The following is a 16,622-nucleotide window of genomic DNA, read 5'->3' as shown; positions in this document are numbered from 1 at the left end:
ATGGCTCCAGAAAAGGAAAGTAATGGTCTTGACAACTATGCATTTGCAGTAAGTACTCTTACTTAATTTTCTACAATGTTTTGAAATTTTTCTTTTGAAGCTATTTCTGATGATTATAAAGTTTAAACAATTTAAAACATTTAGTTGATTTCTACCTGTAAATAACTACGTGAAAATCCTGTGATTTACTTTAAAATTGTGTGAACGTGAACACATCCGGATTGTATGTTTAAGTATTAGTAGGTGATTTATCCCTCCTCCAGTCACTGAACTGTATAATAATGTATTTTAGTACCACAGTAGAAACTGGATGTTATGGTCAGTAAATCATTGACATCAGATAGAATAGCTAACAAAGTAGCGCCATGGATACGTGTGAATGTACTTGTTTACATTCTTGCTCCTCCATGCTTAAAATCACATTATTGAAAAGAGTGACGCGCTGTTTAGTCAGAGAAACAGACACAGACTTTTTTGTGGTTCCAGTCCAAATCTTAACTGTATCCAAAAGCAATGATACTTTATCTGGACTTTTGCAAAATAAATGGAAATACATTTTTGCAACATCACATCATATTTACACAGCATCTGAAAGTATAAACATGTCCAGTTGTATATTTGTTCAAACAGAGATACATAAACAGATGAGCAAAGGAAGACAGAAATAAAATAAAAATTATTGTATATATAAAAAACCCCCACCCTTCAGTTGATCCACTTTCAACAAGATTAATTCGTTAGCTAATATGTGTCTTCTATTGACCTCTGCCTTTTTTTTGTCTGGCTAATTGAAGCTTGAAGGGCGCTTTTGTGACCTACCTGACACAAAACACAGAGAAGAAATGGACACATCCATGGAGGGAGACAACAACAAGCTAGCATATTGCGTAACAGATGTACCTCCCTGGTACCTGTGCATCCTTTTAGGCATTCAGGTACGTCAGCAAAAGGGTTTGAAGGTCATGTTTGACGATGAGTCTCCAGTCTTTTCCTGATTAAGAGCCTTTGTGACAACACAAACATGACCACACTGTCACATGAGAGCTTCAGTTTGATGCTTTCTTCACAGTTGGTTACACCATCTACCATTACAATTTCCATTTTTACAGCTTCCACCACAGGTTATACCAAGTGTACATGTAGTCCACAGACTTTATAGGTAGGGGACTTATACAGTGATGTTCAGTGTGCTGCAAACATGTAACATGATGGTTTAGCCTCTACCTAAAGCAGATTATTCCCCCACAGCACAGAAAAGAATACATTTTTCCTCATGTTTGTACATCAAACATAAACTCAATCTCTTGACATTTTCTCCGTTTTTGATCTCTCAGCACTGTTTGACTGCATTTGGAGGCATCATCGCCATCCCGTTAATCTTGTCTCAGGGGCTGTGTCTGCAGAATGACGGCGTCACACAGAGCCATCTCATCAGTACCATCTTCTTCGTCTCTGGTATTTGCACCCTGTTGCAAGTTACCTTCGGCATTAGGTAAGTAAGTAAAGGAGAAGTAGTTCATGGGCAGGATGATGTTTGTAGAATGCTGGGGTGTTTAAATAGAGATGGTTGTAGACAATATATGTCTGTTTCTAATATCAGGATATTTACATTCATTCACTGGATAAGATAGATCTGCTCAGTGCTTTTTTCCATCTTGTGTCGGTTCATGCATTAACACATTACATCAGGGTGCGCTGAAGTGGAATTAACCATGCTGCTCCTTCTGATTAAACAAGCAGAACAGAGCAACCTCTCAGCCTTCCCTCTTAACCTCTTTTGAACTGTGAGGCCTGCCATAGTTAGTGTGCAGCCACGAACAATAGGATAGTCTACTGTGTTAGTGGGCACAGCCTTGAGATACCTTACTGTTATAATAAATGTTACCTAATTGTATTTGTAATCTTGCCACACTATTTCTATTTAGGTATCAAATACATGCACAGTATATACATACAATATGATACGATGCAGTACAATACCATTCAGTGCAATAGAATATGATACGATAGGGTACAACTTCTTCCCTGTGGATGCCAGAACAGAGTGGTGTTATGGGAATTCTTGTGTTAAAATGCTCATGTGCTTGTGGCTGCCAGAACATAATGTAAGTATAGTAAGTAAGAGTGATAGTTGTGAAACTGTAATGACATCGTTTAAGAATAAATGCCTGGAGAAGTGTTAGGCTTCCCTCTGCGTGTGTCTGTGTAAAAGTATTTAGCACAATTTGCATATCAACTGCATGACAACTGTTGCCAGGTGAAGACTGAGGAGGAGGGGTACAGATGGGGATGGGGTGACCTTGTTGATAAGCTGCAATGTATCTAATTTCTCCTCAGTCTCGTGTGCATCTTCTCCGGCCAACAAGTGTACACGGAGGCTCGCAAGCTATAAATAATCACTTGAAATAAGAGACAAAGTATTTAATTGCTATGTATCTCAGCCAAACTAGACTCAACAGGTTGTCTGTTTGCCACGACAGTAGCCAAAAGAAAAAAACAAGCACAGCAGCACTCCCTTCACATAGTGATAAGGCTACTCAATGTGAAGGATCCCCTGAGACTTGAAATGATGGAATGGCCCATTTGTTTTGGAGAACTACAAACTTAAACCATGTTTTGTTGCTCTGAACTTGTGTCATGCTTGTGCAGACTCAGCCTGGCTGAATATCAGTGCCACAGTAGGATTAGGAAAGGAATTTCCATCTTATTATGTTTGGAATCTAGTTCTTGCTAAATCCACATTCCCCTGGCTTAGCACCACTGATGCTTTCTTGTCTCTCTCTCCAAATACCTGGAGGTCAGCTATAAGGAAAAATAATCAGTATATGTAATTGCACACTGTTCCAGAGAAGCCAAAAGAAAACAATGCTAATTATTTGTGTCCCTTAGAATGAAAACAATATAAACTCCCGACAAAAGATGTTGGGTAGCTTTGTGTCTTTACTATTCCCTCAAGTTTTCCATGTTTTCCACAAAAATACTTCTGACTATTCTGACTTGCTGTGAGAAACTGTTGTGCGTGGTGCACTGGAAAGTCTTAAGTTCTGCGTCCGCTACGGTCTGATGGGACTTGTTGACAGTGAAGTAAGCAGCATAATGACGACACAGCAGATGACCTGAACTCAGTTAACCTCTAGTACAACAGTTAACCTAATTAGACTCACTCTCTCCACCTGCACGTGGTTAAAATCAACCCGTTTTTCACGTGTGAGAGAAAAAACAGGGACTGTAGATACAGAGGCTCTTGAGGTGGACTTAAGAGGAGCCACTACACTTCAAGCAAATGTAACCTTTTTGCTGCTTTTTTTAAAGTACCAAAATGTCTTGCACAACATCTGACATGATGATTTCTGATGGTGTATAACCTGTCTAGAAATGCTCCTATCCTGATGTCATATCTGTCTGGCTCCCTTCTCTGATGTCTCTTTGACATCTTAATTTCCAGATTGCCCATCCTCCAAGGTGGTACATTCACATTGCTGGCACCTTCCATGGCAATGCTGTCCATGCCAGAGTGGACATGTCCTGCTTGGACCCAAAATGCCAGCCTTGTCAACACCTCCTCCACGGACTTCACAGAGGTGTGGCAGAGTCGAATGAGAGCAGTAAGTAAACCGTCAAATCACAACTCAGCTGGAACAAGATCATCTTCTGTAAATTGCATTTTGTTCACATGTAAAGGGCCACTCGACAATTTTGAACCTGAATGGTGTTTTTCAAGTGTAAAAGCCATTTGAAAATCTGACATACAAATAGTCATTGTCAACATGTCACCACAATCTCTCTTTTTCCTTCTTTCAGTCTTTTTTTGTTGACCTCTCTCCAAAACCAGACAACTGTGAAATTGCTCTTTTTGGCACGCTATAGAGGAAACAAACAAGCTCATTGTGACATAAAAGCATACTCCAAACACACTCTGAACCAGGCAAAGACAACTTGTATCATCATAAATTACAGCTGCACTAATCCATATTTTTATATAACCAATAAGGTGTCACTTGTAGTGACACACAAACAGAAAATGATCACTCAAGTCTGCAGTTCCGCTCATCTCCACAAAGAGTTTTAACATTGAGGTCATTGTTTTGGATTTACGGCCTGCCACTTTAATGCTTTGGTGTCACCGCTCTTGTCAACCTGGTGTCCAGGCAACACAACACTTTAATGGTTTAAGTAGCTGGTGCAGCATTAGCAGCTCATTAGGCTATGTGTGCAGACTGGGTTTGAGGTTTTATGCACACAGGGAGCACGTCAAATACTCTGTGTCACAGTGTTGTCTTACAAAAAGACTGTCCCATGGAAATCAAATGATGAGCGTATTAAATTAGCATTTGTATCAGTCCTGGTGCCTGGGCTGGGACAAACAGACCCTTGAGCTGCACAAAAGTAGCCATTGTTTGATTGCTGTGTAATGGTAATATTATGTTCACGTTTCATGGTAGCTTCAACCTTTGCTCCCACGTGTTAAAACATAACAATGCAGAGCTGCAGTTGTTGTGACTGTTGAGGTTATGTAGCTAGGTGGTTTTATTATATGGGCCTTGGATTGCTATTTAACTCAATATACCGTCAATTTTGAGACATCAGTGTAACTTGTCGTGTAATTAAATGAGATAGGCACCCTTCACTGCCTCTGCAATGCAAATGTAAATTGCAATTAGTCATTATGCAGAATGACCCATTTCAGAATCAGAATCAGAATCGGAATCAGAATCAGAATCAGAAACTGTTTATTGCCAAGTAACATACATTACAAGGAATTTGCTGTGGTCTGATGGTGCTGACAATAAACATGTAAAAATATAAAGGTAAAATCTGGTAATATCTGTTATATTATTGGATTATGGTCACTGAAATGATGCAGCCAGCAAAGGTGGATTCAATTCAAACTACTTTATATACTGCTGGGTAGCTTAAACTACAATAATACATCATCATGTATTTGCTGATTATATTTTGTATTGATAATTTGAATCTGAAAAGTAACTAGCAACTAAAGCTATAATAAGTAGTAGAGTAAAAAGTAAAAATTTTAGCGGACTACAAGGATAAACCAGGATAACATGGAATTACTCAAATACAAGTACCTCAAAAAAGTACTTGAGTAAATGTACTTAGTTACTTTACAGCCTGAACAGTTCCACTGTTATGAACGACTGTTTAAACCAAGGTGTAATTTACATATGGTAACAGTAATGTGACAATAATATATTCTTTAGAAGGATAATAACTGTTATGCTTGTTTCTGGTAAATACCTTTGTAATAAGAGTGATGCCACATTTTATCATCTTACTTGTGTTTGTATTCAGCTGCAGGGATCCATTATGGTGGGCTCCCTCTTCCAGGTGTTTGTTGGTTTCTCTGGCCTCATCGGCCTCTTCATGCGCTTCATTGGACCTCTCACCATCGCTCCCACCATCTCTCTCATTGGACTGTCCCTGTTTGACTCAGCTGGTACCAGTGCTGGCAACCACTGGGGCATCTCTGCCATGTGGGTACAATACCCAAACAGTGTCTTTATAGGGTTTGGGATCATTCTGCTACAGTACAAAATGCAAATGCAAAAATGTGTACAGTATTATAGTATAGTCTATAATAGCCTACAGTATTTCATGTCTGCCATTATATTATTTTTGAATTTTAAAAGAATTGGACCGAAATCCCATTTGACCGATAGCCTATTATCGCGAAAACAAACGCCCATCGCTCTGAAAATACAGACTCTCCCTGCAGTTGTTAGTTCAGTGACTGCCGGCCCTGTCCATGGTGCTGAATCAAAAACAAAAACAAAATACATGGTGAGGTATTTTTTAAAACACTTTCCTGACTACACCAATAAATGCCAGATGCCCTCCCATAGGTCTGATCTGTGCTATTAAATTTTGTTCAGTTCAATTTTATTTATATAGCGCCAATCCCACAACAAAACAAAATTGTATTGTATTGTAAATATTGTATTTAATTTGATAAAGAGATAAAGAGAGATTTTAATAATAGTATACTGTATAATTAAAGGCTCTGGCTAAAGGCAATAACGTTTTGCCTTTGAAATCACTATTGTATTATTTGTTTTTAATAGAGGGCTCTGGTCTCATCTCGTGATCTATGGGCGCGATCTTTTGAAAGATTTGATGATTAAACATTTCCATCAGACAAGAACTCTGGCTCCATGTGTTTGCAAGCTTTCTGAATCTTGTTCCTCGTGGTATAAACACCAATTTCAAACAAGAGCCTCTATACAAGATACTAAATAATTTTTGGGTTCACTTTGGTGCGTATACCCATTAGTTTTTAATTGATCAGCCAACCAGTTCATTTCATTGGCTGTTGATACTGTAGGGTTGAGTATGAGCCAATACTTAAAACTCTCTAATATCTAAAGCAGTCACTGAACTAACAACTGCAGAGAGAATGTGTTTTTTCAGAGCAATGGGCCTTCGGAACAATGGGCGCTTGTTTGCGGGATAATGGGCTATTGAACAAATTTGGTCTTGGGCTTTTGTTCCAATGGGACATTTTTTGGATTATTGGGGTTTCCGAATAATGGTCTGTCGGAACAATGGCATGGCACCCTCTGTAAAAAGGAGTTCATGCCAGTTTAATACATTTATCAAACAAATGTGTCTTATAGGTTATGTTGTATCTGCTTGATCTCCTGCCTACAGTGCAGGCAAGTTTTTAAAAATGATAAGAGACTTGAAATCTGTGTAAAGTCTTAATCTCTCGGCAGGGCAACAAAGCCTATTAAAAGTTCCTTGCCAAAGAACCTGTTGCTCTGCTTTGCTTTATGTTGGTCAGAGCTAGACTTAGCTACAAAGTAGTGCAGTCCTACTCATATCTAACACTGTAAATTTTATATTGTGAATCAATTTCTTTGTCCCTGTCTCACACAGGACCACAGCACTGATCATCCTTTTCTCACAGTACCTCCGTCACATGCCTGTACCCTTTCCTACATACAGCAAGGATAAAAAACTGCACACCTCCCGTGTCCACATCTTTCAGATTCTCCCTGTATGTATCAAACAACTTGTCTTTCGTGTTTGCCAGTAATTGTCTTTTAGTTTGAGATATGTTAAATAAATTATGCATTTAGTCTTTAGACGACTTGACAAGACAACAAAGGTGACTTCTTTTTCTCTGTGTCCTCAGGTTCTGCTTGGAATCTCTTTGTCTTGGCTCATCTGCTACATTTTGACAATCTACAATGTACTTCCTTCTGAAGCAGACCGGTATGGTTATCTGGCCCGCACTGATCTAAAAGGAGATGTTATGAGCCAAACACCTTGGCTCACTTTTCCATACCCAGGTAAGAGGTTATCAAACTATCATCTGAAGTGACTTTTTAGTGATAAAAAAAAAAGTTGCAGACTACACATACCATCTCATTCTCTGTTTCCTGATGTTTGAATCCAAACAGGTCAGTGGGGGATTCCGACTGTGAGCCTGGCAGGGGTGGTTGGCATCTTGGCTGGTGTGATTTCTTCCATGATAGAGTCTGTAGGGGACTACCACGCTTGTGCCAGGCTGTCTGGGGCTCCACCTCCCCCCAAACATGCTATCAACAGGGGTATTGGCATTGAGGGACTGGGCTGTCTGCTGGCTGGAGCCTGGGGTACAGGAAATGGTACCACTTCATACAGCGAAAATGTCGGAGCCCTCGGTATTACAAAGGTAAGATAAACCTCTATGGATAGGCTAAGAAGTTTATCTGGAAGCTCTTTACTCAAATGGACTAATCTGTAGACAAGCATTTTTTCTCTTAGGTTATATTGATGTTGTACTTATACAGGCAGTTTCAAAAGAAGCCGTGTCTTTTTCTTTCTTTTCTTTTGGCAGGTTGGCAGTCGCATGGTGATAGTAGCCAGCGGAGTCTTGATGGTTGTCATGGGTGTGTTTGGTAAAGTGGCCGCTATATTCACCACTATCCCCTCACCCGTGATAGGAGGGATGTTCATGGTTATGTTTGGCGTCATCTCTGCAGCAGGAGTTTCTAATCTGCAGGTATACACTCTAAAACCTCAAGCATTTTGGCAAAATTGCGTTTTATGTAGCCATAATTAGTTCATGAAAATAGTTACATTTTCTCCTTCACATTTCCAGTACGCGGATATGAATTCGTCTCGAAACATCTTTATTTTTGGCTTCTCCATGTTCTCTGGTCTGGTCATTCCTAACTGGATAATAAAGAACCCCAAAAGTATTGCTTCAGGTGCATGAATAAAATTTCACTATATAATCTGTGTTTCTCATAAAAAGCATCACACTTTTACTCGATTATCTTAACTTAGATTTAACTGTTTTCAATGTGTTGTGTTCAGGTGTGGTTGAACTCGACCAGGTACTGCAGGTACTTCTGACGACCAGTATGTTTGTAGGAGGTTTCTTTGGCTTCATACTGGACAACACAATTCCAGGTATTTTTTACATTTAATAAAATGATTTGTTTATTTAATTCAGTCGTATTATTATGTTTAAATTGTAGTAAAAGTAATCTAAATTCTCATCTATATCTCATCATATTATCATCGTAGCAAAATCACATTGTAAAAATATGCAATATGTAATCTTGGTAATTTGACCAGAGACCCAGCAACGTCATGGGAAGAGTCAGTATAAGGCAAAATACTGAAGGGTTACACCTCATTCATTTACAAGATGATGCTTGTCTTCCATCAAGTCACTGTAAGTGACTGACTGCTGAGTGTAGTGGGGGGATAGATGTTTGGTTAATCAAGGGGCTTGGGTTAGATTAAGAAATAAGGTTACAATAGGGAAACACTGGCCATTAAATTGGGGTCAAGGGTTACTATAGTTTGCAGAGGTTCAGCAAATAGGCTGAGACTCGTCACTTGATAGTTATACACCAACTCTAGATTATAGAAAAAAGTGTTATCACATGTCAAAATCAATGTTGCTTTGTTGATTTATATAAGTAACTGGGTTTTTTTGGGGGGTGGGGGGTGGGGTGCTAGGCCTGGTGAACTTATACTGTAGCAACTTCTTTCATTTCAACTTCCTTCATTGCTGAGTACTGTAAGACTCAACTGGGTAGAGGAAATGAGACGGGATTTCCACTAAGTGATCAAAGACTATAAGAACACAAGTGTTGAAACAAACGAGCAAGCTAAGTCAGAAAATAACACAAGGCAGTGATCTCATTCCTTCAGTAGTCCATAATAGTATGGTTTAACACATTTAACACGTGTCCAACAGGATCAAAGCATGAACGAGGCATCCTCGCCTGGAACAAGGCTCATGAGGATGACTCCAGCAACACACTGGAGAGCGGAGAAGTCTACAACCTTCCCTTTGGCATCAGCTCTTACTTGTCTTCTTCCTCCTGGCTCCGGTACATACCTTTCTGCCCTCCTGGTGTGCCCAGCTCCCTGGATGGATGCGGAGCAGATACTAATGCCCTGGAGCCTAAGCAGCCACTGGGACATCGAGAGCCTTCGCAGGTCGTTGTTTGAGTCGCTCTGTGTGTTGTGTACTCACATCACAATGCAATTTGGGGGATTTTCCAAAAACCTTACCATCCGAGGCAGCTCAGTTTGGACCTCTTGTCCTTTCTTAAAGACACTGTACTGTAATAACATGGTGCAAAGTATTTCACATGACCTCTCGAGTGACATATGCAAATGACATCTTGCACGAGATTAATATATTGACTTCCTTTAGGGAGGCAGTTAGGTACCTAAAGGCAGTTAGAGGTAGAAGGTAGGTCGTTTTTTTGTAAATTATTAATAATATAAAGCTGACATTGAGAAATATATATATATATAAACCTTTTCTGTACAGTCATTTGTATTCTCAGAGCATAACAGTGTTGAGTATAAATGATTTCTTTTGTTGCATGTTTTATTTACTTTCTTTGATCTCATCAGTCTTAGAATGCGATCACAACCAGGTGCTACTGAACAAACACTGAAAAGACATGTGGATGTATGTAGATCCATGATGTTTGTTGCAGCATTCAGCATATACATCCAATGTATATTTTCATGTGTCTACAGTACCTCATGTTTTAATCTTTGCTGTGACAGTCAACAATGATCATTTTGTCATCATCAGTCCATGCACTTGACTTTTTTGTGGCAACAGTTTCTGACAGGACTTTTCTCCCAAGCTCTTCTTAGCCAGCCAGCAAACACGATGCAGCGTTTCCTCAATGCACAAATCAAGACTACCCACTGATCTCTGTGGTTTTTCTTATGTGCATATTAAGCGCCAACATGGAGCCATTGTGTAGCAACACCAGTTTCCGTTCAGTTTGTCCCTGTCAGATCCTGCTTGATGGCTTTGTACAAACCAACAAAAGACTCTGCCCACACATCTCGTTGGTGTTCATTAGTGGAATTGACCATCTGCTGGGCGGTGTATGCCAAGGTCAACAGGGTGCGCTCAAAATCGTCCTGATGCAGGTGACCAATATGATTTGAAAGGGCGGAGATGAGCCTAAATATGTCTGTTAGCTTCCTGGGAATGATCTCCTCACAGATGACTTCCAGCTGTCTTGTCTTGCGGAGGGACGCCAGCTCGGCTTCTTGCACTGAAAACTCTCCATTGGCCTCAAAGTGTATCCCAGTCAGGAGGATCTAGTAGACGAATAGAAAAAGAAGAGGACACTATCAGTGTTAATTAGTGAGGTTTATTTGCTGGTTTTATACTTCAAACACTTATTTATGGATATATTTGTCTCACCTCAAATAATAGATGAACATCATCAAAGGAGTTGTGGAAGGTGGGGTTTACCACATTTGCCACCCCTCTTTTTATTCTGCTTGCAGCTGGGAATAGAGCTAGTGGGTAAAGAAAGGCCGAGAGTGAGAATGACAGGTGGTAGAAAAGCAAGGACCTTTCAGGTTTCATCATGTTTTTGTCTTGTGATTTACTGGTGTGGATCCAAAAGGCCTCTTCCCTGTGACATGCATATAACAAGCTCTAAACTGTACCATTAAAGACAGGTTATGCGGGGGCACTGATGTTCTGGCACATGTGAGACTCGGGTTAATCGGGCTCACACCTCGACATACTGCACTTAATCTATGATATGCACACTGTGCTTTTCAAACACTCTCAGTATCTGACCTTACAGATGACTTCTCTCTGCAGGCGATGAGACGTGATCTCAAACTTCAAAGGCAGCAGAAGAATCAAAGGCGGAGTAACACACGGCTAATACAACAGACTCCAGATGACTTTGACATGCAGTGTATGGGCTTAGCATTTCAGCCTCATTCTCACGGCATTCCTTAGACCCATGATTTAGACCAGGTTAACAACCACAACAAAGCATCAAAGAAAACTCACTGGCGAAAACCTTTCCCCTTACTTGTTTATGATCGGAGCATGAGGCAGTATTACCATTATACATTTGAATAGACATTCCTTGAATACGATGCAGTCATATGACTTTTGGTGTGTAGTTTGTTCGCAGTGGAAAAGGAAATGGAGGAGCTACTCACAGCTGGAAAAAATACATTGTGGGTGGTGGTGAAACAGCTAAAAAGAGATCTAGTTTAAAATTTGTTAATTAGCACTAAACACATTGCAAGACAGTGCATCTGAGGCATGATGATGGGAATGTCATACATTTTGAAGGTATCTGCGCCATCTTCTGGTATCCAGTTCAATACATCCATGAGGTTTGGTCAGACTCTTCATGGGTAACAGGAAAAGTCAGGGGATCACCACAGCCATTAGGATTGATTGTCGGGGGACCATGACTGTCTTTGCCAAATTTGGCACCAATCTATCAAGTAGATGTTGAGATATTTCACTGGATAAGTGAAAATCCTCATGGTGGCAATAGAGGAAAAGTCAGCAGATGACCGAAGTTGGAGGGATTCATCCTCTGGGGAACATGAATGTCTGTACAAAATGTCATGGCAATCCATTCAATAGTTGATGAGAGGTTTCAGTCTAGGAAAAAAAATGGTGGACCCACCAACATTGCCATCTATCGAGCCATGCCACTAGCATGGCTAAAAGGCAAAGAAAGAGGGGACAGACGGAAAGTAATTGAGACCAGAAAGAGATTCAGGCCACTGTTTCCACTTACTGCCCAGTATCTCCAACATTCTTTGCTGGCTGGTTTTATTAATGTGAGTAAAGTCTGCAGCTCAGGCAGTTTACATTTCATATGGTATAAAGGATAAGCTCCAGGTAACAATGTAGGGTAGATGAAAAGGAGAACAGATGGAAGGGAGAAAAATTAAGAAAAGATGAAATCATACAGACATAAATACAGACAGACAGACAGAGAGCCACTCTGTCATGCAGAGTTGGAAACAGGGGTAGAGTGACTGATACCGTTAGAGACTGAACTGGACTTTGTTGTTTGATGTCATCTGTCTAACTTACAGCAGTGCAATCGAAAACATTAAACCTGATCAGTTTTGTCTGGAGTAAAGACATTGTGACCAGCTCATACAGTATTTATCATTTGTGAGATAAAGTGAGTGAGAGAGAAGTTTGGAAACACACAGAAGAAATCCATCAAATGTCTAAGCCAGAGTCAATTACCCAACTGCCAACTCTTTCACTCCTTGCCATCGACTTGTTTATGTCAGGCTCAGCAAGTGCTACAAGATGATGATATTTTAATAGACTTCTGCAGGATCAAATAATCCACACAAGTCAGTCGTAATGTTTAGTTCAATAGGGCTGGCACTATTTATCAGGATTGCTTTCTCTTTTTGGTGAGTCCTCAAAACGTACCTATGAAATACTCACTGATACCATTTCAACATTTTTGCTTACCCCAAAAATTCAAGGAATCCAGTTGTGTCCATCAAATGCATTGTAGTGTGTTTAAATATGGGAGCAACTTGGAGCTTGTTTGGAAAACTTGGACCAACCCAAAAATCACACACATCAGTAAACTGCACACAGAGCTCATATGTTTACCATCTGAACCCTTAACTCCATTAACAGAGGCCAAATATGTGCTTCTGATGACTCCAGTTTTTTATGATGAAGTGCTTCTTATTGCTGCATGGATTTCATTCTTGAATTTTGACTCGTACTTCCTGTAAATGGAGAAGTGTCCATTGCCAAAACCAGAAAATTCAACCATCAGAATTGTTATACCGCAATCATCTCATGTCTGCAGTGTTTTTTCAGTGAGTGATAGAACCAAATAACAAAAGATCCCACCTGATGAGACAAAAGGAATTCCCTGACCAGAGCTGGTCTGAATATCTCCGCAGTATGCTTTTCATTCACTTGAGGAATATGAGTTTCCTCTCTCAGATCATTTTAGGACCCTCCCATTGTCTTCATATTAGAACCAGGTGCAGATGACATCTGAACCGAGTAGCTGATGAGAATGAAAGTGAAATGTGCCGTAACTTGAAAGACACAGTATGTAGCCTCCAAATGTGTATGAGATGGAAATTATTTCCTGTTGTATTTTTTGTACTGTACTGTATTGTATTCTCCTCTATTAAATGTAAAGGTGTTAGTCTTAGTATTGTTGTGAAAAAGAAGATTGGCATGGAGGAGGGATGGCTTTTCATGCATGGAGGAGGAGTGCAGTAAAATGTCTGGACAAATATGTTCTCATGTCCAATACACATAATGAGGTCATTCCTGTTACCAAAATATGCTTGTGCAGTATTTTGTTAATTTGTTTTTAGTAAAAACTTCAGAGTTTGGAAAGAAAATAAAAAGATGAGGATGACTGTGACTTCTGGTTTAATATTACAGTTCAGCTAAACCAAGGACCAAGGAGCACAGCCAAGACTGAATCAAAGATCTACTAACACAGAATAAACAATTGACAAAGCGTTGTGTTGTCATAAATTCTCCTGTAGTCCAGACTCACATGCAAAGAAACAAAAGCAGTTTTTCAATTAATATTAACACTGTTGCTAAGTGTTCTTTTGCAGATACAAAAACTGTTTACCATTCTGCATTAAAATACTGAGCTTCAGTTCAAGTCTTACCTTTAGTCCGACATCGCGTGACACCTGTTTTGATGCAGCAGTAGAAAAGACCAACGATGGCCATCCTCCAGGGCAGCATGGTGGCCTGATCTCTCTTACAATGTTAGTTGCATGTAACTAGGGCTGGACAGAGGTGCCCTTCTGGTGCATTTCTTCTCTTCTCTTCACTGTACATCTGCAGCCTCACATAACATTGGACTGTACACCTTCTTCATCTCTTGTGTTCTCTCTCTCCGTCTCTCCTCGGGACTGTGTTTTCTCTCCCCCTCCCCTCCACATCTGATCCCTCTCCCTCTCTTTCTTTCTTTCTCTGCGCCTCACAAGCCGACTCTTTTACTGCTTTCAGCTGGTTGTCATCAGGTTCACAGACACAGTCATTTTTAAATCCTTCTGCTTTCACCTTTTACAGGTGTATGTTAGTGACACTTCATTGTCCTTGTCCTGTCATCATCGTCGTTTTCATCTCTAGCAGCAGCATTTCTCTTTGGGGGTTTATATTTCTTATATTCATTGTCTTTGAAAAGTATTCCTCTTCATCATCTGAGCGCCTCGTACAGGACTAACTTCATGTGCCTCAGTCCTTTCTAAGTCAAAACTTAAAATTCCCAGCTGTTTTTTAATGCAACTCATACGCCTTTTAAATTTGAATGGTTATATATAGTTATTTAGTATATCCAGCAAACCCTGGAGTCCTGTATACATTATTCTATCTGTTATTGTCGCTTACAGTCTGTTCAGCCTTGGAAGCAGCTTCTCATGTGAAACATTTTGTGTCTGTTGCACACATATGTTGTTGTTTTCTTTTAAACCGTCTGTGATTATTCTTGGCCTCTATTTGTGGGTTACAGAACTGATCAGTGAGAGTTTATTGTCCTCTTGGAGGTGTGTATGTGTACCTGTAAAGTCAAAGTTAGCCTTGTTTTTACCAACAGCATGGTCCCCCAGCGGGTCGGAGCATATGTGCAGGTGCCAGGATGACCACCGGCAACCAGCTCGGTTTGTGTTCCTCTGGAGGACAAATGTGGAAAGTTCACACTCCATGAACATGAAACTCAGCTAAGTGATTATTTCTAATTATACAATGCACGCTCCCCCAAGTTCTGGACAGAAAACATATGCAGAAACCACAAAGAAAGACTTTGTTCACGGCTTGGCACAGTTCACCTTCTCCACAAGCCTTAGGACCAGTTACCAGAAGTGCAACCATATAAAATAACTTTTATTTGTTTGAGCAACATTCATTTATTTCGTTTCGGCTTCCACACTGACGCCAACATGTGAGCACAGCACATAGCTACATTTTCTAGAGGTCATTTCCATACATGCAGCCCTCAGGAACTCAGATGTGTTTCAGAATCGGACAAAGCTGCATCTCAGACTAAGATGTGGCAGTCGTGCTGCTGCAGAGGAATGCAGACCCAGACTGTGCTGAAACTGGCAACAGAGCTGTGGCCTCTGCGAAACCTCCAAGAACTACAGCTCAAGAACTTGAACAAACATATTATTCTTTCAATGGGCAAATTGAATAAAAACGTTATTCTAGGCTTTTCCCCAAATCATTTCCTTTCTTAAATTGGTGTACTTAGTGAGTCACTCAGAGGTGGATGGAGCCCTGTGGTAGATTCTATTAAATAAAAACTGATGATCACCTGGTCAATGATAATGGGTCGGTTATTGTGATCACTGAGGCTCCATGTGTATAATGTCGGACTTGAACCTCTTCCTTAACAAAAAGCTAATTGGCAGCGCTGACTAGAATAATGTAAGACAGGAGGGCAGGACATGCCTGTGGACTGACAGCAGTTGTTACACAACAGAAAGGAAAAGTGTCCACATAGTTCTGACTCCTACTGAATCTTTGCACTTGCTGACTCCACTTATCATGATGGTGATTCATAAGTAAGCTTTAAAGAATAAGCTCTTTAGTGTTAAGGCAATAGTGACTATTTACTAAATGTTGTTTACATTTGCCCTTCTACTTTTCCACTTTGCCACTCCACTCCACCACACTACAGAGGCAAATATATACTTTTCTGGCAGCTGTAGTTACTCTACAGATTAACATTGTATATACAAGACCTGTGATCAGCTTATAAAATATGATTCATTGCTGGAGATTAAGGCGCCAAATAGCAAATCAAATTAGCTTCACCTTGACCAGCTGCAACATTAAAATGGTGCTTACACGTAAATGCATCAGTTATTAAAATTCTGTATTATAATATAAAATAATGTAACACTGACAGGGGCCCTTTTTCTGCATAACCAGTATTTTTACTACTAGTATTATATAACTTTTACTACATTTGATACTTGAAGTACTAAAATGATTTGCTACTGTTGACTTGTAATGGAGTATTTTTATATAGTGGTGTTGCTACTTTTACTGAAATAAAGGATCTAAATACTTCTTCCACAGCGGATGAGTGAACCAGTGAGTGGCTTCGGACACGGCGCAGGCCTTTCTCATTGCCGGCACGTCAATGCGTCACACACAGGTGTAACCAATAACGTTAATTATGGCTGCATTCCATTTGGTGTGCCCGTGTCAGGGCCATAGTATTGTGCATGCTGGCTCACTTACATGGTTAAGTGGCCTTAAATGGAACAGAGACATCATTAATGTTATTAGTAACACCTGTGCTTCTCCTTCTATCACGAGTCAAAAT

General features: G+C 40.1%; 2 protein-coding genes across 2 annotated transcripts; one reads left to right on the top strand and one right to left on the bottom strand.

Moving 5' to 3' along the window:
* slc23a4 (solute carrier family 23 member 4) lies at window positions 1-9,474 on the top strand. The gene is made up of 12 exons (XM_070907373.1): window positions 1-48; window positions 795-935; window positions 1,335-1,492; window positions 3,446-3,605; window positions 5,311-5,492; window positions 6,895-7,015; window positions 7,154-7,310; window positions 7,422-7,675; window positions 7,841-8,005; window positions 8,105-8,213; window positions 8,323-8,418; window positions 9,218-9,474. Exons 1-12 carry the CDS (start codon window positions 1-3, stop codon window positions 9,472-9,474), a joined length of 1,848 nt encoding a protein of 615 aa, XP_070763474.1.
* A 795-nt stretch (window positions 9,475-10,269) lies between these two features.
* On the bottom strand, window positions 10,270-14,032 carry LOC139286545 (protein FAM180A-like). The gene is made up of 3 exons (XM_070907374.1): window positions 13,954-14,032; window positions 10,706-10,803; window positions 10,270-10,599 (listed from the first exon to the last, which is right to left on the bottom strand). The coding sequence occupies exons 1-3, from the start codon at window positions 14,030-14,032 to the stop codon at window positions 10,270-10,272; spliced, it is 507 nt and encodes a 168-aa protein (XP_070763475.1).
* Between the last annotated feature and the right edge of the window lie 2,590 nt (window positions 14,033-16,622).

This window comes from Enoplosus armatus, chromosome 6 (genome assembly GCF_043641665.1).
Source record: "Enoplosus armatus isolate fEnoArm2 chromosome 6, fEnoArm2.hap1, whole genome shotgun sequence".
NCBI lineage: Eukaryota > Metazoa > Chordata > Actinopteri > Centrarchiformes > Enoplosidae > Enoplosus > Enoplosus armatus.
Note: the sequence above shows the minus strand (reverse complement) of the source record. Positions and strands in the feature narration are given on the sequence as shown.

Coding starts and splice junctions, on each gene's coding strand:
- LOC139286545 (XM_070907374.1), bottom strand. CDS start 14,032: ATGCTGCCCTGGAGGATGGCCATCGTTGGTCTTTTCTACTGCTGCATC. Junction 10,804..13,953: donor CACGCGATGTCGGACTAAAG/GTAAGACTTGAA, acceptor TTTACCCACTAG/CTCTATTCCCAGCTGCAAGC. Junction 10,600..10,705: donor ATGTTCATCTATTATTTGAG/GTGAGACAAATA, acceptor TTCGTCTACTAG/ATCCTCCTGACTGGGATACA.
- slc23a4 (XM_070907373.1), top strand. CDS start 1: ATGGCTCCAGAAAAGGAAAGTAATGGTCTTGACAACTATGCATTTGCA. Junction 7,016..7,153: donor ACATCTTTCAGATTCTCCCT/GTATGTATCAAA, acceptor CTGTGTCCTCAG/GTTCTGCTTGGAATCTCTTT. Junction 7,311..7,421: donor GCTCACTTTTCCATACCCAG/GTAAGAGGTTAT, acceptor GAATCCAAACAG/GTCAGTGGGGGATTCCGACT.